Source organism: Tursiops truncatus, chromosome 10 (assembly GCF_011762595.2).
Source record: "Tursiops truncatus isolate mTurTru1 chromosome 10, mTurTru1.mat.Y, whole genome shotgun sequence".
Classification (NCBI taxonomy): domain Eukaryota; kingdom Metazoa; phylum Chordata; class Mammalia; order Artiodactyla; family Delphinidae; genus Tursiops; species Tursiops truncatus.
This window is the reverse complement of record NC_047043.1, coordinates 28,141,578-28,164,745: the sequence shown is the minus strand read 5'-3', so window position 1 is coordinate 28,164,745 and position 23,168 is coordinate 28,141,578. Positions and strand designations below refer to the sequence as shown.

Genomic DNA, 23,168 nt, shown 5'->3' with positions numbered 1-23,168 from the left:
TCACTGCAATCAGATCAACACGGTATTGTTTCCAGAGGCCTCTCTGAGCACCTGGAATGGTTTTTCTGAAACAGAACCTCTCTTTGTTATTGGATTTTACCTGGGTGTACCTTTGAGAATAGCAATTTGGAAACAGACCTTCCTTAAAAAAACACCTTAAACATAAACTTCCCAATGCAAAATCCCGGGGAAAAAGGTTCAACTACTGGAAGAGATAATAACATCTGAGCGAGACGACTGCGATTTAGTTGGAGAAGTGTATTGCTGAAATACTGCTTTCTCGGAAGGTATGCTCAGGTTTTGTTTAATTTAGCACTTCCATTCCTTCTACAAAATAGGATTGCTTCAAGGACACAGACATAGTAGTTTACAAGGTTGCAGTGGCCATAAGAATGCCTAAGATCATGGTATTAAATTGCTTTCTGCTGCTGGACCAGATTTACTTCTACAATTCCCTGTGTTCTCAAGAATTCCGAAAACTGCACTGCAAGAGAGTTTAGAACTATAGCTGACCATAATCTAATCTATAAATCCAGCTACTAAAGCAATGGAGTCGTTTCTTTAATAAAGTGAGGGCTTCCCTGGTGGCGCAGTGGTTAAGAATCCGCCTGCCAATGCAGGGGACACGGGTTCGATCCCTGGTCCGGGAAGATCCCACGTGCCCTGAGGCACCTAAGCCCGTGCGCGCCACAGCTACTGAGCCTGTGGTCTAGAGCCCTCAAGCCACAACTACTGAGCCCGCGTGCTGCAAATACTAAAGCCTGTGTGCCTGGAGCCCGTGCTCTGCAACAGGAGAAGACACCACAGTGAGAAGCCCGCACACCGCAACGAAGAGTAGTCCTGGCTCGCCACAACTAGAGAAAGCCCGCGTGCAGCCACGAAGACTCACGCAGCCAAAAATAAAATAAATAAATAAATAAATTTATTAAAAAATAAAATGAATAATGAGAGGAGAGTTCCAAATATTTACATAATTAAGCACAATGTGAACATTGTTTTCTGCTAATTAGATATATTAGAACAAGTGTTCTGCCTGGCCACCTTAAAGGACAGTTTAATGAAGTATAGGATCCTAGGCAGGACCCTATACCAGAGGAAAAAGTATGCTGTTTATCAAGGGCCTTACTGGGTCAACTGACAACTATGGAATATGGACAGCAAATTAAAATACTGCATCCATGTTACATTTACTGAAGTTGAAAACTGTGCTGGTTTTTTAAGAGAATATCCTTATTGTTAGGAAATACATACTGAAGAATCTAGGCATAAATGGTCATAAAATGGTTCAGAAAAATTATTTTATGTCTGTATATATGTGCATATACATGCTATATATTGTGTACTATGGAACATTATATAACATTATATATAACGTAGATTATTCTACATGGCACATTTTATAATATAAAATTTATATTTTTATAAAAAGAGAGCAAATGATAATGCAAAAGGGCAAAATGTTAACAATAGGTCAATCTGGGCACAGGTATATAGATATTCTTTGTACTATTTTGGTAATTTTTCCATACGTTTGAGATTATATCCAAATAAAAATTTTTTATTAAAAAGGAGGAAGAATTGGAGCCTCCCTTGCCCAGATGGTTGCCTGCAAAGGGTTGTTTTATTCAAGTCTGTATAGGCTCATCCCAAGTCGGAGGTTCACCCCAGTCTGACTTTCACTTGGTTCGATCGTTCATATAAATTAGCAAAAAGAAGCAAAATGAGTTGTTCTTTTAAACTTTCTCTACATTTCTGATTACAAAAGTAGCATGTACTTATCACAGAAAATTTGGGGAAAAGACAGAAAACTAATAAAGAAGGAAAAAAATCCACATAAATCTCACCAAATCCCACCAAACTGGAAGAAACATCGTCATTTTGGCATATTTCCTTCAGTCTTTATTCCCAAATTTTAAGAGAACTAGGATAATATTCTATAAAGTGTGTAGTGGGGAGCTTTTTTTTTTCCCATTCTTTAACCTAGTATAAACATTTTCCTATGTCATGGGTAAAAAGTAAAAAACTTCATAATAAAATCTTCAGTGTCAACATAATATTCTACTATATAGATATGCCATAATTTACATAGCCATTTCCCTAAAACCAGCCCTTTGAGTATTTCCAGTTTTTACTTATTATAAATAATGCTGAATTAAAAGTTCAAGATCTTTGTGCTTAAATTTTTTTTTTAATATTTCTGGTTTATATCTTTATGATAGATTCACAAAAATAGAATTGCTGGGCCAAAGAGTATAAACATTTTTAAGACTCAATACAAAAGGCCAAACCACCTTTTAGGAAGTTAAGCTTACCCCTTTACCTTTTTTTTGGTTTGTTTTTTGTTTGTTTGTTTTGCGGTACGTGGGCTTCTCACTGCTGTGGCCTCTCCCGTTGCGGAGCACAGGCTCCGGACGCGCAGGCTCAGCGGCCATGGCTCACGGGCCCAGCCGCTCCGCGGCATGTGGGATCTTCCCAGACCGGGGCACGAACCCGCGTCCCCTGCATCGGCAGGCGGACTCTCAAACACTGTGCAACCAGGGAAGCCCACCCCTTTATCTTTAAGGAAAACGATCCCAAATGGGATTATCAAAACTTTGAGCTGAAATATCATTTAATATTAAAGAAACGGAAGTTACTGCCACAGTCTGAAAACTGTAGTCTTCAGATGACACTTAGCTGCTAGGACAAGTTCTATAAGCTACTTTTTGCCCTCAAAAGAGGAAGAAATGAAATATTCCAGCCTATATCTGCACACACTGACAACTAGGAAAAAGATACAGGGCCCAGCCTCAGATGATAACCGATATACTAAGCTTTGAGTGTCTAAAACCCAAAAGACCTTTCGATCTTCCTGATAGAAATGCGATCCTAAAAATATAAGGGGGAAAAAGTACATGTGAGAAAAGTGATAGGAACCTAAAAGCAAGGCTCAAATTCAACAAGGCAAATTTAAGACAAGTTGTTTTTTTCCTCCCTCAATTTTCTGAGCAGTCCCCTGTGAAGACGCAAGGGCTCCAAAGTCAGGAGACATGGATTCAGTCCCATCTGTCCCGAACAAAAGACTCCCCTGGGTCAACGCAGCCAAACCTCTCTGAACTTGATTCCCTCCCTTGTTAAATGATGAGGTTGAACAAAGTCCCTAAAGGTCACTCTCACGTCTCTGATGCCAAAACACTGTCCTCTAACTGTGCCATGGGGACAGGTGACAGAGGAGTTCTTCTCTCTGAACGTTATTATGTCGAATGCTGACCACCTCCTTTTTCGGAACACGACTGAGATCCAACAGCACTTGGTATTCAAAGGAGATTCCAGAAACGTTGCATTTCCCATTCCTTCCGCCCACAGGGACTAGGCAGGGAGAGGCGGGGGATCTGGAAGCAAGGGGGAAAGGTGGGAGGCTTACCGTGGCCATTGCAGTAGTAGACCCACTTCTCCCGGTTCTGGGTGGGGGCCATGGATTTCTTGAGCCCCGCCTTTTCCACAATGGTGCTGGGATCCTGCCGGGGCCCCTTCTTCAGCGTCCTCGAGCTTTTCCGGATGCTGCACACCACTATCACCACAAGCACCAGCAGCAGGAAAAGCACGATCATCCAAGGCAGATGCTCATTGATGTCAAAGTGCTTGTGTGGGTTCTGCCTGGGATGGCCCCTCTTGAGGCCTTTGATGGGCGTGCTGGACTTCTCGCCCCCGGTGGCCTCCATGGACGGCAGCAGCTTCAGGATGTGTCTGTGGTGGGGGCCTTGCTGGTGGTTGACTACCTGGAGGTTTGGGAGGGTCTTGTTCGTACCTTCCTCCCCCTTCGCTGAGCTTGTGTTCTCAGGGACTGTCCCTTCCTGGATGCCACTCGGCACCTTTGGTCTAACAGAGGCAGAAGAGTTGGATTCTGTTGAGTTCACGCCTAGAAAAAAGAGTAAGGAGGGGGGAAGAGCTTTTCTATATGTGGGGCTCTATACATTCCCTCCTCTTCCTAAACATCTCCAAACCAGGCCAGATAATCCAAGAAAAGACGACCTTTGGAGCTTAAGAATAAACAGCATTGTACATTTTCATAAAGACCCTGACAGCACCTTTATGGAGAAGGTAAAAACTCAGCTTAACAGCTAAACTCACTTCCTCATGTCAAAACCAAGGGCATCCTCAGGGATCCAGTGTCTGAGCTTCATAGCAGCTTCTCCTGTGCTGCACATACTGAGTCAACCCTTAATTGTTTTGATTATTCAGAAAACTAGTTCCAACTGAATTCCTTTGTCCTTTAGTTTCGTTATTGCTACTCTCCCACCAGTTGGCTATTTCACGGTGCAGTGGTAAAGTGGAGAATATGACTAAAATAAAGAAAAGAGCTCGAACTCCAATCTAAGTCTGACTAGTGAAAGGTTCGGTGAGACAGGTCAGTGAGTAAAATCAGGCAGGACCTGCTTAGTATGTGCTGGTGATAAGAGGAACAAGATTTGGGCAGGCAGCTCGGTGGACTGCTTTCGGAGAAGCTTCCACAAGCATTCTCTATTAAGGAGTGAAAGCCTGGGAATTTGAGTCCCAAGAGACAGGACCTGGCCTGAATCAACCCCTGAGGAAACCTGGGCAGGTCATGGGATCTCTCTGAGGTTGTTTCTTCATTTCAACTGGCGGTTGTGAGAAGGCCCTCCTTATGGAGTCATCAGGAAGGTCAAACGTAACCACACGTGAGAGTCTGCTGGAAAGCACAGCTCACACTGGCTGTCATCTCATGAAAATTAAATTTAATCAAAAAGGACATGAAAATAAGAACAATGTTATTCTTGCCTGAGGTTCAAAATGAGTTCTGAGGAAAACTGGGATACACTTGATGGAGGACATAAAGTCCTTTGAAAAAAAGAAATTCTTTTCTAGATGTGAACACTAGTTACCTTCAATGTGACACGGATGTGCTTGTTTCCTGAAGCTTCTGCCTTACTTTCCTTTTCTGGCCCACCTCAGATCCAACATTCATCCCTCCCTTCCAGATGTCATGGTATTTTTCTCCCCTCCTCCTTCTGACCTTCAGGCTGTGTCTCCCCAGCATTGACTGGGTGTTGGAAAACCTTTCATCTAGAAGGGACCTTAAAACAGCTAAATCACTCATTTATGGTGTCATACGATTGACAAGTTTGCAGCCAAGGCCTGGAGAAGTTCAGTGACTTCCATAAGGCCACACGCTGACCTCGTTTCTCTCAGTTTTTATTTTCTAGCTTGATGTCACCTAGTTCTCAGATACTTGCTCCCCCCAATAGATAACTTCTGAGTCTCAATGTTTCTAACAGGTCCAAAGAAGCTAGACTTTAAATAGCCACAAAACGCAAGCCCTTTCTTCAAGGGGTGACTTTGGAATAGACCAGATGGAGAAAATATCCTGGGTCCAAGCCCATTCTCGGTACCTCCACGGGGCACAAAGCCTTCCTCACATACATAACTCATGAGGTTAAGTTACCTTTGGGAACATAAGTGGAGGAAGGGACTTCGTGGGGTTCCACGTGCTCAGGGCGGGAAAGGCTGATGGTGCCAGGGGAAGAAGGGGTGGTGCTGGAGAGGGGCGGGAGCGTGCCACAGACGTTGTCTGCCTCCTTGGTCCCCAGCCTGATCACCACCAGGTTCTGACTCAGACAGTCTGTGTACGCTCTGCATCTCATCACACTGGAAGGCACATCAGAGAAGGTCCCCCGAGCACACTGCTTACACCGCACGTCCTCCGTCTCCGTCCCCTTCTTCCGCACCCCCCAACCCACAGGGCACACCGTGTGGGGGGCGCAGGTAGCATTTGACTGGAACATGCCAGGTGGGCAAGTGCATTCTCGGTCAGTCAAGGCAGCACAAGGTAATTTCTCAATCATCGGCCGGGGGCACGGCTGACTACACTCGTGGCATTTCTCAATGCCGTTCTCGTGTCTGGTAAAGGTCCCCGTGGGGCAGCTGCTGCAGACACGCAGGCTTGTGTTGGTACAGTGCTCAGACACATAGGTTCCTGCCGGACACTTGTCGCAGGTAAGCACCTGGCCGGTGACACGGTCGACATGGTGGTATTTGCCAATGAGACTTGGGGCCTTCTGTTCCGGCTGAGCCCTGGTGGTACTGAGGAATCCAAGCTGAAAGAAGGAAAAAGCAGGTGGGGGGACAAAAACCAAGAAGGTGTTACACGGGAAGAGGAGGAGAAAGGTTGGAAGAATCCCAACCCCACCATCATCATCATTCCCATGAAAGGTCTGACCCGTTCTGTACCCTTTTAACACTGCGGCTGCAACATAACAGAGAGAGAAACAGACTCCAGTTCCGTATGGGGGCCTGATCTCCTGGCTGTGAAGCTTTGGTTTTGTTGCCTGACCTTTGCCTCAGCTTCCTTTTCTTCCATCTGTAAAATGAAGTTGACAGTACCTCTCGAACTGATTGTAAAATCAATGGAGAATATGAATGTGAAAGCACTTTGGGACTCGCATTAAAAACGCTACACAGAAGTCAAAATCCTAATGCAAGAGGAAAATAACTTGCTGAATAGTGTCCTCCTTCTATGACCCAGAGGTTGCGTGGCCATTTCTTGATCCCAGGACAAGTCAGCTGAGAAGCAGCGCGGCAAATATTTGAGCTGCTACTTCCCTAACAGGTGACCCGGTTGGAGTTGACCAATAGACAAAGGTAAATGTTTTTTGTTTGTATTTTGTAAAACAGAGGCAGGCCCTTGGCATTCTTAACGAGCTTTAAATAACAGAATTAATGTTTTTAGATGCACATCCTGTTTGTTGAGCCTCCGAAGGCCACAGTCAACCTGCAGCCGCCTAGGAGCCCAAGCACAAAGCTTGGGGAGGAGGACAGTCAAGTTCAAAAACAGTATTTAAGGGACTTCCCTGGTGGCACAGTGGTTAAGAATCTGCCTGCCAATGCAGGGGACACGGGTTTGAGCCCTGGTCTGGGAAGATCCCACACGGCGCGGAGCAACTAAGCCCGTGGACACAACTACTGAGCCTGCGCGCCACAACTACTGAGCTCTTGTGCTGCAACTACTGAAGCCCGCGCGCCTAGAACCCGTGCTCCGCAACAAGAATAAGCCACCGCAATGAGAAGCCCATGTACCGCAACAAAGTGCAGCCCGCTTGCCACAACTAGGGAAAGCGCACACGTAGCAACGAAGACCCCATGCAGCCAAAAATAAATAAATTATTTTAAAAAACAAAACAAAACAGTATTTAAGAATGTTCCCTATAAAATGTAAAGACAAATTTAGATGATACCGAAAATCTGATGTTAGGGAAAACACCTGAATCGAGAGACACAGTCACTGAGAAAAGTTCAGGAGAACAGGAGCCAGAAAACCTGAAGCTGGCTCTCCCTGATCAAGATCCTTACTTCTCTCCTTGATACAGAGGCAGGGAAACTAAATCAGAGCTTCAGACAAAGACTCGGGCCTCAAACGCAGCATCAAAATTACCTGAGAAGTTTTTTAAAAGTCCACATCCCCAGCCCATCACCTGGTATCATGTGGCTCTGCAGTGTGGCCAGGAATCTGTTTTGCTTTGGTTTGGTTTGCTTGTTAAGCTTTCCAAGTGATTCTCATCCCCAACTAAGTTTTAGACCCCCTGAACCACGACAGGCCTCCTGGGGCTCTAATCACCTATGATTCTGAGACAGCTCAGTCCCACGGTCAGAGCCCTTCCCTCTGCCTCTCACCCAACCTGGCACTTTTTACTGTTTTAATATTACTCTTTTTTCATGATTCTTTTTATAACAAAAATAAACATTCTTGTCACAATTTTAATAATTATGAAATAGAGTGAAATGTTTAAGTCTTTGCTCAAATCCACCCATTCCCCAGAGAAACGCACTGTTCATTCTGGTGTGCACCATTCCTGAGCATTTACACATAAAACACACATACATGCTTTCAGCTGGCCAGTTCAGCTACTTTGGGTTTGGGTTTGGTTTACGTATAGAAAGGGGACAGGCCATACCCACTATTCTGTGACTTGCTTTTGTTCACCTTCTAATACTGCATCACCCAAATCTTTCCCTGTCTGAACACATAGGTACTTCCTTCTCTGTAACGGTCAAGCTCTCTTCAACCGTATGGCTATACCTTTGAACATGCGCGTGGTAAAGAATAGAGATACTTCCTACTAAGGACACGTAGACTGCTTCTCTGTCCATGTGTCAGTGTACGCATGTGTCTTTCTATAATCCGTATTCACCTCCTTCCCTTCCCACACAACACCCCAGTTTCCCTCTTCTTTCCTTCTCATCCCAAACGACAGCTACAACTATGCTGCCCTCAGTCTTTCGAGAACCCCTTTCTTCAAGGACCAAAAAACTAGGAACCTCTCACTCCTTCCCCTCTTTATTACTATGAATTTACTAGATACGTATTTTCAGCCTACGAGAGCACCAGACCTGAAATACAAAGAATACCTGGGCAAAGATTGAGAGAACGGAGGACTTGTGTTCTTGTCCAGACTCTGCCTTAAGATCAATCGGACCCGGTTTTACATGCTTGTAAAATTATCAGGTTGGACTAGGTTGTATTCAACTCTAACCTCTTCAAGGTGTCTGTGATTGTTTATCAAGTTCCACCTTCTCTATGAGGCCTTTACAACCATTCCTAGACACCCAGATGCCAAGCCGATGAGCAAATTCTTCAACACATTTCCTGTTTCCTCTGTTCATCATGTTGGTGCCTAACGACATATTGCCTTGTAATGTTAGTTGACGGCTTCCTCAGTGTATATACTTATCTTCCCATAATGATTATAAGCAGCCCGAGGCCAGGGTCAACCACATAGATTGCATTTCCTTCCTTGCTCAACCACCTGTGACGAAGATCATGGAAATGATAAACAAAGGATCCTCTGAGCCGAGGGTCAGCAAGCTACATGCCCCCTGTTCCTGTAAATGAGTGTTATGGGAACCTCGGCATTCATTCAGGTACTGTCTATGGCTGCTTTCATGTTATTCACGGCAGAGTTGGAGAGTTGCAATAGAGACCATATGGCTGCAAACTTAAAGTATGTACTATCTGGCTCTTTACAGGAAAGAAAAGAAAAAAAAAAAAGAAGCCTGCCAATACCTGTGCTCAGCCGTCAAAAGAAATGTCAAAAAATTCAGGGACCAGAAACACTCATACCTCCTCGGAGAGTCCAGCAGAGTATGGAGTTCGTGGCTTCCTTTCTTGACACCCGTTCCAACGGACACGCCAAATCTGATCCTTCCACCCCCTGCTTAAAACTCTCAATGGCTCCCCACATGACTTACGATGGAATGCAAAACCTTTACCAGAGTTAGGGCTTACTTGGAAATGCCATCCCTGCCCTCCCCTCCCCAACTTAAAACTGGTCTCATATTCTCCCCTCATATACATTTTTTTAGGCTAATAAATGTTTTTTTAAATTTATTTTATTGAAATATAGTTGACTTACTATATTGTGTTGTGTTAATTTCTGCTGTCCAGCAAAGTGACTCAGTTATACATATATATACATCCTTTTCCATATTCTTTTCCAGTATGGTTTATCACAGGATATTGAATACAGTTTCCTGTGCTATGCAGTAAGACCTTGTTGTTTATCCATCCCCTCATCCCTGTTTTTCCTATACGACTACCTTTATTTTGTAGTTACACATTCATCTGCTTAGTGTTGTCTTCCCCTCTGGACCACAAGCTCCATGAGGATAAGAATAGACTCTGTTACATTCTGATGCTCTCCAAGTCCTTGAGGACAGTACCCAATGTGTGGTGTAACTGGCGAGGGTTTGTTGGCTAAATGAATGAATGGCTTTGCAGACCGTAAGTAATTAGAAGCAGCAAAGTAGAAGGTGGGGATGGAAGAGGTTGCTGGGCATGAGCATGGATATAAAGGCAAGTGAGAGAAAACCAAAATGCCTCCACCACGTAGCCATCATCACTCAAGAGATAAAGCAGGTTGGCACCTTTCGGTGGAAAGGCAAATAGTTTCGCCTCCAAAGCCCCTGAGGATATCACTCTGTTTTAACAGAACCAAAACTGGCTTATAAGAATTATGCTTTGTGTGGTGCTTAAGATGACAAGCAAATGTAACGAAGAATTTAAAATACCTCCCCTTCATTTCATAAAAAGATTACACTAACTTGGTGCTTGGAATTATAAGCAGTGTAATGAGATTATTCTCCGCAAGTCACCTATGTCCCATCTTAGCTTCAACTTTAGTTATTGGAAATATTTCATGTACTTAGGACACTTATTTCACCACCAATCATGGTTAAATGAGCAAATATCAGTGTACCACCCCGAACTGTACAGGATATGGGAGCACTGTAAATACTTATGAAGTGATTAAAAGGGAAAACCCAAGACAAAGCAAATTTCAAAGGAGGGAAGAGGTAGCTCTAAAACGACCAGCTATAAAGGCCTCCACACTCACCTTGGTGATACACATCACACCTGTCCTGTTATATCGCTTCTACTCTAGGGCACAGAGATGGACCCAAGAAGCACCAGCTGTGCTGACACATGTCAGAATACTGGTGCCTATTTCTCTTCAACAATTCTTATCCCGTGACGTCGTCCTTCAAACAAATGGGGAAAAAATTCCACGCAGTTTATAAGTACAACGTGTTTATGTCATTCTTGTTCCCTATCAAATTCCAATCACTTTTCATGGAAAATGAGCAAACTCAAGACAGTGATAAACTTTGGTCTATTCGTAAGGGATCAGCAGGAAGACCACTTGTGAGTTTGCTATAGAAAATGGTTCAATGCTGCCTAAAACTAGTACATCAAAAGGAATCTCTGCTACTGTGGTTACGATAACAAAGAAAAGGGAACCAAGTTATTCCTGAGATGGTGACTATAAGACATACTAATAGATGCTCAAACAGCAAAAACCAGGCAGGGTAGAAACACCCCCAGAAGTTCTGACCATTTTATTTTCAGCATCACATTAAATTTGTAATCGCAAGACACTGACTGCTGGGAATTCTCTAGACTTGAAGAAAGAAAAAGAATGTACAAAGAGAAAGGCACCAGGGATAAAGCTTCTACAAAGCACGGACAGACCTGTTCTCAGTTGTGTTATATAAATGTGGTTGGCTCTGGCACTGTCTACTATCCTCTCTGATATAAAAAAGCCTTCTGTTGCTAGGGTAAAAGCAGGGACTGCTGTTAAAGCTGGCAGATCTAGAGAATGCTGAGGCTAGAATGTGCTGACAACAGGACCGGAAGGAGGCAAGCTCGGGGGACACAGGGGAAAAGGGAAAAAAATGGGCAAGACTGAACTAACCCGGATGCTGTCTTCCCTGGAACCTACAATGCAGAAGAGTGTGTGTTCAGCCTTCAGGCCTTGGACCACAGAAACGCATCTCCCTCCATCCATCACGATGGCTAATTCTATAGGCTAAGACCCCACCTACGTGGAGAAGCCAACTTATAAATAAGACAGGTAAAGGTGTAGGGGAAACATGCCTCTGGGCTCACTAAGAATTTATAGAATCCTCATATAAACCAAGGCAAAACTAATACCACCAGCCAGGCCAGCAACGCCAGCCTGAAAGTATAAACAAAACCTAATTTAGCCTGAAGCATCTGAGCAAGCCCAGCTCTACCAGATCCTGATTTGGAGCTGGGGGGTGGGGGGGAGGGAAGAGGGAGGAGGGTATGGAAGTGGTTTGACCTGTGTCTCCATTTCCTCATTAATATAATGGAGATAATAATAATACAATTAAATAATTTTAATAATAATGCAGTAAAAATAATACATAGGATAACAATCCTAGGGTTGTTTTCACAATTAATTGTTACTACACATAAAGCAGGTAGAACACGCAAGACCCAAGGAAGTTCTCCATGAATGTTAGTTATTTTAATCATCACTCCTTCTACTGTCATTTTACTCTAGTTTAGCTTCAGTCCCTTGGGATTAGACAACTTTTTAAAACACCTCAATTAAAACACAAATATCCAATAGAGAACAAACTAGTGGTTACCAGTGGAAAGAGGCAAGGGGGAGAAGCAATACGGGGATGGGGGAAAAAGGGTTCCTATGGGATTATATGAATACGAATCACGTGTATGAAACTTTTGAAAATTGTAAAGCGCTACAGAATTTCAAGAAACTTTCATTCAATAAAAAAATAAAAAATAAATAATACCTGTTTTTTTACAACACTAACTAAAGAATAAATATGTAGCCTCCTTTTTATTAAAAAACAAAACAAAACACGGGAGTTCCGTGGAGGTCCAGTGGTTAGGACTACGTGCTTTCATTGCAGAGGGCACGGGTTCCATCATCCCTAGGTGGGGAACTAAGATCCCACAAGCCGTGAGGTGCGGCCAAAAAAAAAAAAAAAAAAACACGAAAATATCCGATTCTTGATAAGTGTGTCAAAGACTCTAGATTAAAAAACAAAACAAAAAACACTGTAATCCTAAAACACACCCTACTAGGCTAGGAGCCCACACAGAACAAAACATACAGACCGCATGGCAAAGAGGTAAAAGACAAGCAAGGACCAACTGGCGTTTCCAAACAGATTTAGAAGATAAACTTACTATACAGCAAATGAGAAAACACAGAGGAGGAAGGATGTGTTACTAGTAGGTACCCTGGAGACAAAGGGAGAAGAAGTTAAGTCAGAGGTTCCCGATTCTAGGGTCTACAACACCGGTGAACAAACTCCGGCTTTTACATTTTTAATAGTTGGGGAAAAAATATCAACAGAAGAATAAAATTTTGTGACACATGAAAAAAATCATTTGAAATTCAAATTTCGGTGTCCACAAATCAAGTTTACTTGGAACCCAGCCACACTCATTCCTCCGGGCATTGCCTAGGTCCGGCTTTCAAAGTACAGAGGCAGAGTTGAGTAGTTTCCACAGAGATCACAGGGTCTACATGGCCGAAAATACTATCTAGCTCTTTATAGATAAAGTTCACCAACCCCTGGTCTAAAAGTTTAGGAAATGCTCCTGACTGGAGCCCTGTCTTGCAGAGGCACAATTAATGGCAGCCTGATGATGGCCCCAGGAGGCCCAGAGGGAGGGCTGCAGAAAATGGTGAAACTTATTTGACCATGAAATCCTTTACTCACGCTAGGAGTATGAACATTCTGCAGAACACACTGATGTAGTTCTCACCGCCAACATGATGCTGAATTCCAGAAAGGTTAATAAACCCAACATTAAAAAGATCAAATATAAAATTTAAAGTAATAGCAATAGTTGATTTAGCCCATCTGTAAGGAGATCGACGTCTAGGAATAAAGACGCAGACGTGGAGAATGGACTTGAAGACACGGGGAGAGGGAAGGGTAAGCTGGGACGAAGTGAGAGAGTGGCATGGACATATATACACTACCAAACGTAAAATAGATAGCTAGTGGGAAGCAGCCACATAGCACAGGGAGATCAGCTCGGTGCTTTGTAACCACCTGGAGGGGTGAGATAGGGAGGGTGGGAGGGAGACGCAAGAGGGAGGAGATATGGGGATATATGTTTATGTGATTCACTTTGTTATAAAGCAGAAACTAACACACCATTGTAAAGCAATTATATTCCAATAAAGATGTTAAAAAAAAAAAAGAGATCAATGTCTGACTATGAAAACAAAAATCAACAACAAAAAAGAAGATACTCTCAGACACAAAAGAAGATACTCTCATTTTCTGATACTCTCAGAAAATAGGTTTAAGAAATTAACCGAGGGAAATCCCTGGCAGTCCAGTGGTTAGGACTCCACACTTTCAATGCCGTGGCCCGGGTTCAATCCCTGGTCAGGGAACTAAGATCCTGCAAGCCGCACGGCACGGCTGAAAAAAAGAAAAAGAAAGAAAAAGAAAAAAAAACATTAACAGAAATGTTTGCATTACGAAATATAAAAACATTAAAAGTAGACTGGAAAAATATATGCCACATATAGCTAATAAAAGCTTACAACTAAAAATGTAAAGAATTAATGCAAAGGAGGTTAACACAAATTCCACTCAATAGTTGAGACAGAAACATTACAAGGGAAATTATCCCATGGATAAATTGATGATATCCCCAGCAACTACTGAAATGTAAATTTGCACAACCAAGGACCTTTATATGTCTATATTAAAGCAGCATAAATAAATTAAAATGAGAAACTTCAACGTTGGCAGGCTTGTGGGGTAGAAGGTACATTTATAGGTTGCTGGTGATGTTCTTAATGAATGTAGTCTTTCTAAAGACAATCTGGCAACATGCAGCACGAGCCATAAAACGGTTCATTCATTTCCTGCGACCCCGCAATTCCACTTCGGGGAATACACTTCAAATGCACCTCACTTTTGGGAACAACCCAAAAGGGAAAAGAGCAGCTCGTCTGTACAGAGACAACTCTATTACTGCTGCTCGCTTGCGGTAGGAAAACAATGACAATAACCTAAGTGTCCAACCACGGGGGATGACTCAACACACAGCCAACCAGAGAAGAGGTGGGCTTAAAAACTGGCGGGCATGAAGATTGCACTGACATAAATCACAGCACCTCAAACTCACATCCAAACTTTGGGTGCCCCAATCCCACCCACTCCTTCCCCAGCCTCCCCTTCAACGGAATCAGACCATCAAAGACTAAATTCAAGAAGCGGAGAGTCATGGGATTTCCCTGGCGGTCCAGTGGTTAGGATTCCGAGCTTCCACTGCAGGGGGCATAGTTTCGACACCTGTGCCCCCCAGGGAACTAAGATCCCACAAGCCACACGGTGCCAGGGAGCCAGCCTTGATGACTGCTTTCTTTTCACTGCACCTGCCCGCTCGTATTTCACCATCAGGAAACTCTCTTCAAACTCTTGCAGATCTAACTGGTAGCCCCCCATGTTCACTGCCACCGCCCCAGAACCATTATCTTTCCCCTGAACTATGGCAACAGGTTCCAACTGGCCTCCTGCATCTACGTTTCTCCTTTCCAACCCGTTTTCCACAGAACTGCCACGGTGATCTATTAAAAAAAAAAAATCTAATTAAAGCCATATTATAACCCTGCTTCCCACTGTACTCTGAGTGATATCTTGACATATTCATATCTTTAAAGATCTTGTACAGTCTGGCCTCTGCCCACCTCTTCAACCTCAGTCCATGCTCCCTCTGCCTCTATTCGCTGAGCACTAACCACAATGGACTTCTTTCCAGTCTCTGAACATGTGGGCCCTTTCCTACCTCTGGGCCCTTCCACGTGCTGTTCCCTCTTACTGGAATATTCACCCTTCTGCTCTTTCAGAAGATTAGTCCTTAAATATCAACCCTTCTGTCTTCCCTGATAAACTATAAACTTCAAGAGGAAGGACCCATTAATAGCCTTTTACCATCACATACCCAGAGTCTAGCAACGCCTGATGTTTAACAGATGCACCATAAATATTTATTAAATGAGTGAAAAATATGTCCCTGTAAGATCACAGAAAAATAGCTACAGAAAGAAACGCAGAGCACAAGCACGTACATATTAGTTTTAACCGTACAGGAATGGTTGTGTAACATCCAAGAATAAGAATGAATTGGGAAGGGGCTTCCCTGGCGGTCCAGTGGTTAGGACTCCGTACTTTCACTGCCAAGGGACCAGGTTCAATCCCGGGCCCAGGTTCAATCCCTGGTCACAGAACTTAGACCCCACAAGCGGTGCAATGTGGCTAAAAAATAATAATAATAAATAAATAAAATGTTCCTTGTTAGTAACTCAAATACCCTTGAGATGTAGCTCAAAGTATTGAGAGAGAGATCAAGCTCTCACTACCCTCTAACTTGTCTAGAATGAATGAACAGTTAGTTTACAGCAAAATCCTTCTGGAATTCATTCAACAATCATTTATTGCTTAACTACTATGTGTCAGGGCACTGAGCCAGAAACACAAAGATGAATAGCACATTGTCTGTCGTCACTAAGAAGCTGAAATGGAGTAACGCTGGCCCTGAGCATCCCACATGGGGAGGGAAGCGTACCCAGATCTTGTCCGATTTGGTATTTCTCCTGGACCAGGTACACAAGATTTCAACCAAAGAGAGAAGAGCCATGGACGTCCAGAAGTAAAGGAAGAGCAAGGAGTGACTAACGCCCAGTTAGATTATTCTGGGAACCTGTCACCATTTGCCTTTGAGTACTTTTCCCCCTTCCCATCCTCTTGCCTCTATTAACCCTGGTTATGCTGAACTGGCCATATCTAAGTTGATATCAGATTATGGTCTTGTCTCTAAAGGATTCTTTGGGAAACCAGAATGCCAACCTCTTTCCTGGAACCAGTGATAACATTTCTTCTCCCCTTATGCCTTTCTTTAGTCTACTCAGCACCTACAATCTATGAAAACCTTGCTCAGGAGAGCGCTACAAGCGTGATAAACCAAACACAAACACATCACCTACAAGACCACGCAAATCATGGAGCCCAACCAGTTTCTAAGAGACCTGAAATGAAAAGTTAACAAAGAAAATACTAATAACAGATGAGGCAAACCCATGCATTGATCCTATACAAATAATCAGGCTGGCAGCAAAGAAAAAACCCCAAGAGGTCCTCAAGTTCTCAGGATGAGTTTAAACTGCCATGCTAAGCAGAACCCACGTCATACGGTTACTCACTAAGCAAATATTTTTCAAAATGACCCAAGGAGCAGGAAAGCAAAGCGTCTTTTCCCTATTTATAACATTTCAATGTGCAAGAGTATCTTTCCATCTTAACCATAGCATCATTCCTTGTCAGAATCACATCATAGGAAAATGCTTGCCAATGGCTCCATGCCCTCCCCTTTCAATACACACACACATAGGTTGCTTTTAGTTTATAATCAGCCCTTTGGGCTAAACTTCCAAATGCCATCGTGGAGCAGAAATGCTCACCCAGTGGAAAGAGAATGTTCGACTCTCAGGTAAAAGCATTCCTTTAACGGGAAACAAAATTCCAGTCAATTAAGGTTACTTGTGCCCTACCCACATCTTGGCAGAAAGGGCAGTGTGTAGGAAGCCAGGTCGGCCTAGATCTGAACTCTCTCTCTGGCAGTTGACAACTGCTTGACCATAACTTCTCCTAAGCCTCATTTCCTACAAAATGGGACTAATGCTACTACCTCAGGGACTTGAAGGTTTTATTGAGATCATTTGTAGAAGGTATTCAACACAATGTCAATGGTACATGCTCGATAAATAGAAGCTTAACGATACCAACATCGATGATTCATATTAAGAGCCATTACTATTCCTTCCCTCTGGGCTGTCAGGGCCAAAGCCCTCTTAAAGCCATCACTGCTCATTGGATTCCAGAACCCATGAACTCACTCCTTTCCTTTCTCCTAAATCCATTCAACTCAGGCTCCTTCTCCCAAAACAGACTAGCAAATGGCTCGAAGAACTAGAGCCACCAAGCAGTCCTGGCGGCAAAAGAGCAAACGGAAAATTATATCGGGACTTCCCTGGTGGTGCAGTGGCTAAGAATCCGCCTGTCGATGCAGGGGACACAGGTTTGAGCCCTGGTCCGGGAAAATCCCACATGCCTCGGAGCAACTAAGCCCGTGCGCCACAACTACTGAGCCTACGCTCCAGAGTCCATGAGCCACAACTACTGAGCCCACGTGCCACAACTACTGAAGCCCACGTGTCTAGAGCCTGTGCTTCGCAAGAAGAGAAGACACCGCAATGAGAAGCCCGCGTGCTGCAACGAAAAGTAGCCCCCACTCGCCACAACTAGAGAAAGCCCACACACAGCAACGAAGACCCAACGCAGCCAAAAATAAATAAATAAAGTAAATAAAATTAAAAAAATTATATCAAGATAAGCTCACGAGCCTTGCTGTGACTTCGTTTATGAAGCCTCCTCTTTTTTATTTTTATTTTTTTAACTTTTTGGCCACGCCATATGGCATGCAGGATCTCAGTTCCCTGACCAGGGATCAAACCCCTGCCCCCTGCAATGGAAGTGCAGAGTCTTAACCACTGACCACCAGGGAAGTCCCAGAAGCCCCGTCTTTTTTAAATTTGCTTTTGTTTTTTTTCGTTTAGAATGAAGCCTTGGGGCTTCCCTGGTGGCGCAGTGGTTGAGAGTCTGCCTGCCGATGCAGGGGACACGGGTTCGTGCCCTAGTCTGGGAGGATCCCACATGCTGCGGAGCAACTGGGCCCGTGAGCCACAACTACTGAGCCTGCGCTCCACAACAAGAGAGGCTGCGATAGTGAGAGGCCCACGCACTGCGATGAAGAGTGGCCCCCGCTCGCCGTGAGAAGATGGGGCTATAGCACGCTGCCCCGACTCCCCACCCATGCCCCGCCCAGTCCCACCCCTGCTTGAGGACCCCCTGAGCGCAACTTTCCCACCACTGCAAGCATCCATCATCTCCAAGGCCAGGGTGCTAACATGTGGAAAAACTCCAGAGAGCCAGAAGCCAGGAGAACGGACCGTTCCTGGAGGCCTTCAGCAGCTCTTACGAAGCGTGAGGTCACCACTGCTTTCAAGCAACGGCCTAAACGTCCGTGAGCGCCAGGTTTCTACAGCTCTCGTGAGCGTTCGGCAGACACTTAAACATCTGCCAGGTTCCTCCCTACTTATAATCTCTGCCTGGCTCCTCTCCTCTTGGACTCAGGCTGGAAATGGGAGGTGGCAGAGTAGCCAGGTGGTAGCACACAAGGCGATTTAGGATGCCTGTTTACTTTTTGGTATTTGACAAATACAAACACTGGGGCTGGGCCAGTATTTATTCACGACCTCACCCCGCCCCTAAAGAATCGAGGCTCAGCAGCTGCTATCCCAGCAACGGTAATGCCCAGGGTCCCGCTACCGCTAAACGGGGATTCAATTTGGGGACCAGGTTAACTCCTATCACGGCTTCCGTTTTCATTCTGTCAAGCAGACATAGCTGCGCCTAATGTTCCAGACCGCATCCACTCCAAATGGTCGTCGGGCACACGCCCAAGGGCGATGAGAGGCTCTTGTCACCGAAGAGAAGCACCTGAGTTTTCCAGGAAGTTGCCAGGTGACCTGGCATCACCAGAGTCTGCCAGGCCTGCTTGGGGGAAGAGGGCCAGCAGAGCGAGTGCTTACCGGAAAAAAAGGCATGGCAGTTGACAGAAAGAAAAGTCACTCAATTCACACTGGCCCCTGAATGATCTGATGATGCATCTGGCCATTTCCCATCACTCACACACACACACACTCACACACACACACACACACACACACACACACACACACTTAATAAAGTCTACTTGAGCCAATTATAGTTTGAATGCTTTATAAAGGGCCGGCTGAGTACAAAACCCATTTGCAACTTCTCTATGGAATCTCCGAAGAGACGTTACCTCTCATCCTCACAGATGGAGTCACGTGTAAGGTGAAATGTGATGTCTTCTGATCTACAAGCAGACTGAGCCCACGCACACTCACCCCATCCACCTGGAGAAAGGGGCCTTCTGCAAACAGTGCTGGAAAAGACAGCATTAACTGTGCTAACCACATCCAGCTTGAAAGACTCTGTTCAAATTTAGCCACACGAAAATATGTAATCTAGCCGGTTGGTGGACCTATGCCGATATAGTCCCGGGTACTTCCTCAACTTAAGGTAGCTTGCATTCCATGACAAGGAATCGTTTTCTTGCTGATTTGGTGCGCCTGTGTGTTTTCTTTACACGGTAGGTTTGTTTATTTGTTTCGGACTGGGCCTGAGACAGATTCAGCCATATGCCTTTAGAAACAGTTGAGATGAGAATTCAGATGAGAAAGCTCGATCCCATTCTATACATTTTGACAACAGGGATGGGAGATTCCCGGGGTACATGAGAAACCCTGCCTTCCGGGACAGGTCTGCATTCCCTACTCTTCTGAGTCATAAGTCACTTTCCCTACCAAGGCTAGTAGATATCATTCTGAGAGTAGGAAGACGTTTCTTCTTCTGACTTTCAGACTAAAAGCCAAAATTATTTCAAGTAGTTTAAAGATGTTAACATCTACCCCATTTTGTGTATTACTTTGAGTATAGTACATTCATCCACTGATTCTTTCTGAACGCGTGAAACCCAACCAGCACTATTGATAGCCACGTACATTTATCACCAAACGTACTATCAAATTATCAAATAAACTTTGATAAGCAAAGGTCAGGAGATGGCATTAAGCTAGACATCTAGTCTCAAAGACACTGACAAACACCATACTTGGGACTTTCTAGACTAGCACAGCTGAAGGATCTTACAGCAACTGTCCTATCTGGAATTCATAATCTGTGCAGATGAGTGGTTTCTAAAATTTCAGACCTCATTTCCTTATCAATTACGGCTCCCTTCTTCTGACTGTCCCACTGCCAATATTCTATCTGTCCAGTCAAAGCAACTCCCTGAGGGCAAGAGACACCTTTGAGTGTGTTGTGTCATGCTGGGCAAGCCCTTCTAGGGCATTCCTTAACTCTGGTACAAACCTTAAGGTCTCATTTATCTGCTCTCCAGACTTTTGGCCTGAAACACGCAATATTGTTTTGGGGGGTTTTTTAAAATATATTTTATTTATTTATTTTTGGCTGCACTGGGTCTTCGTTGCTGTGTGCAGCTCTCTCCAGCTGCGGCGAGCAGGGGCCACTCTTCGCTGAGGTGCGGGGGCCCCTCATTGCGGTGGCCTCTCCTATTGCGGAGCATGGGCTCCAGGCGTGTGGGCTTCAGCAGGGAAGCCCTGAAACACGCAGTATTTTGCCTTTCAGTGTGTGGTTCACTTTCCAATATCACACAGACATCTCAACGCATCAGAAACAGGGGCTTTCGGACTTTCCTGGTGGCGCAGTGGTTAAGAATCCGCCTGCCAATGCCGGGGACATGGGTTCAAGCCCTGCTCCGGGAAGATCTCACATGCCACGGAGCAACTAAACCTGTGCGCCACAACTACTGAGCCTGTGCTCTAGAGCCCACAAGCCACAACTACTGACGCCCGCGAGCCTAGAGCCCGTGCTCCACAACAAGAGAAGCCTGAACACTGCAACAAAGAGTAGCCCCCACTCGCCGCAACTAGAGAAAGCCCACGCACAGCAACAAAGACCAAACGCAGCCAAAAATAAACAAATTAATTAATTAATTAAAAACAAAAAAGAAACAGGGACTTCCCTGGCGGTCCAGTGGTTAAGACGCTGTGCTTCCACTGCACTGGGCGTGGGTTCAATCCCTGGCCAGGGAACTAAGATCCCACAAGCCACGTGGTGTGGCCAAAAAAAAACCAACAACAACAAAAATAAACGCATCAGAGACAGAAGTGCAAGCAGCGAAAACACTTTCCTCCAAAGGCACTGGTGTAATTCCCATCAACGTCCTGCAACAGACCAAACCACCAGCCTCAACTCTCCCCCAGTGAGCTTTCTCTCCTGTTACATTTCATCATCGGGCAATTTAGAGTTATGAAACCTGCAGAGTGGCACAGGAGGGAGGCATTAAGTGAGAGAGGGAGTCAGGCTGTCCTGGGTCCCAGCCCCAGTGCCATCATCCCTTGGGAGCTGGGTGGCCCAGGACAATCAATGAAGTTTTTGCAGCCTCCATTTTCCCAACTGTAAAATGGAAATCATCCCACCTGCTTCAGAGATGTTGGGAGTAAGAGAGATACTCTCTATAAAGCACCTGACACATACAATAATAATAGTCATATTATATGTTATACGTATACATATTATATATTATATAAAGATTTTTTAAAGCTTATAGTAAGTTCTCTTTCAGTTAGCCTGTCATCACAAGAAATTGTCAAAAATCATGACAACAACAAACACTGTCACCCAAAAAAGGAGATATTTGAAAGAAGAAGAGTGATGGAAAGCCATAATAAAAAAACATTTTATTGGGTTTATTATTTTTGAAGCTAACGGCAACGAATGGGTGGGGCATTATCTCCCCACTGGCCCCGGTAGTGTTCTGAGCATGCTTCCGCGTCTACCTGAGCTCCAGTACCTGGAGTCTGTCATTTTCACATGGCCAAGAATCCCAGTGGGATAAAGAATCCTTATAACGATGTCATGGAGTCATCTTTTTTTTTTTTTTTGGCCGTGACTTGCAGCATGCAAGATCTTAGTTCCCTGACCAGGGATTGAACCCGTGCCCCCTGTACTGGGAGCGTGGAGTCTTAACCACTAGACAGCCAGGGAAGTCCCATGAGATCATCATTTTATACACTAACAATGCCTGGGCTGAGGACAGGAGCTTGCAGAGCGGGAAGGGGAAAAATAAAAGACACATTGCCTCCCCACCCTGGTGACCCCTGGTCCACCCTCTCAATTTCCCTTCAGGACAAAGGGGTCAACTCTAGGCCATTCCGTGAACTGAAGTGGAACCTTTCTTATCATAATTAGCAGAAGAATAAGGACTCATTTTAGTTAATATCTTGAGATTGCTTCTAAACATGACTATAAATTTCTTTTTTTTTTTTTTTTTAAAGACAGCCAAACTTACATTGTCAAGTCTTCAGTTGCAAATCCAGTGCACAATTTTTAGGTCAACTGGACTTAATGATTTCGGAAAAGGAGCTGGGCTCTTTCTCTGGAGGTTAAAGCAAGCTGCACTTTGATTACGTTCTGACCTTACTTTAAGCATCTCGTGCAGAAATGGAAAGTCAATGAAATACTGCACTGACTTAAGACTTAACCCAGAGATGGGCTCTATGGGGAGCTTAATGATCAGATGTGTTGGAGGGATCGTACAGGCATGTAGTGGGGTGGCACACAGTGGGGCACAGTAGTAGATCTAAGGCTGACCAGGAGGCAGCTGAAGGATGGACCTACCTCATCTTAGGATCAATGTTCCCTGGGCCTTAGATGGGCTTTTCTCCACACCAAGACTGTCCAATCCAGGTTCCCTGCTTTAAGAGACCTTCCCCCTCTACCGCTCATCACCCGCCACCCTTGAGTCAACGATAAAAATCTTGACTTTGCCATTTCTATAAAATGGGCAGAAAAGGGTCTTTGAAGGAAGACTGGGACTTGCCTCATTATAAATGCTAACAGCACCGAACTTTTCTTTAGTCTCTCTCTTCCCCTTTAAAACACACCCTCACACAGGGAACCAGAGTGTCTGTAGGATGAATTCCCAGGCCATAGCAACTGCAATGCCCTGGGATCTAAGAGATCTTGGCTGGCCAGGCATTAAGCCCTTTGCGAGAAGGAGACAGCAAGCCTGCCTTTCCCTGACACAGCCCTGCCATGAAAATAGGCTCTTGTTTTTTGTTTTTGTTCGGCCTTTAGCT

At 44.5% G+C, this 23,168-nt stretch overlaps 1 protein-coding gene across 2 annotated transcripts in view; it reads right to left on the bottom strand.

Annotated features, from left to right (window-relative positions):
• TNFRSF21 (TNF receptor superfamily member 21) overlaps positions 1-23,168 on the bottom strand; it is a 64,832-nt gene that overhangs the window by 40,135 nt on the left and 1,529 nt on the right. Inside the window, exons 1-3 of one of the 2 annotated variants that reach the window (XM_019949914.3) lie at positions 9,116-11,435; positions 5,444-6,095; positions 3,404-3,898 (exon numbers count right to left, since the gene is read on the bottom strand). In XM_019949914.3, the coding sequence (XP_019805473.1) occupies positions 3,404-3,898; positions 5,444-6,095; positions 9,116-9,349 (1,381 nt within the window). In that variant the 5' untranslated portion in view covers positions 9,350-11,435. Of the gene's footprint in view, positions 1-3,403; positions 3,899-5,443; positions 6,096-9,115; positions 11,436-23,168 lie in introns of those variants that run through there. The other variant, XM_019949916.3, reaches the window with a different exon arrangement.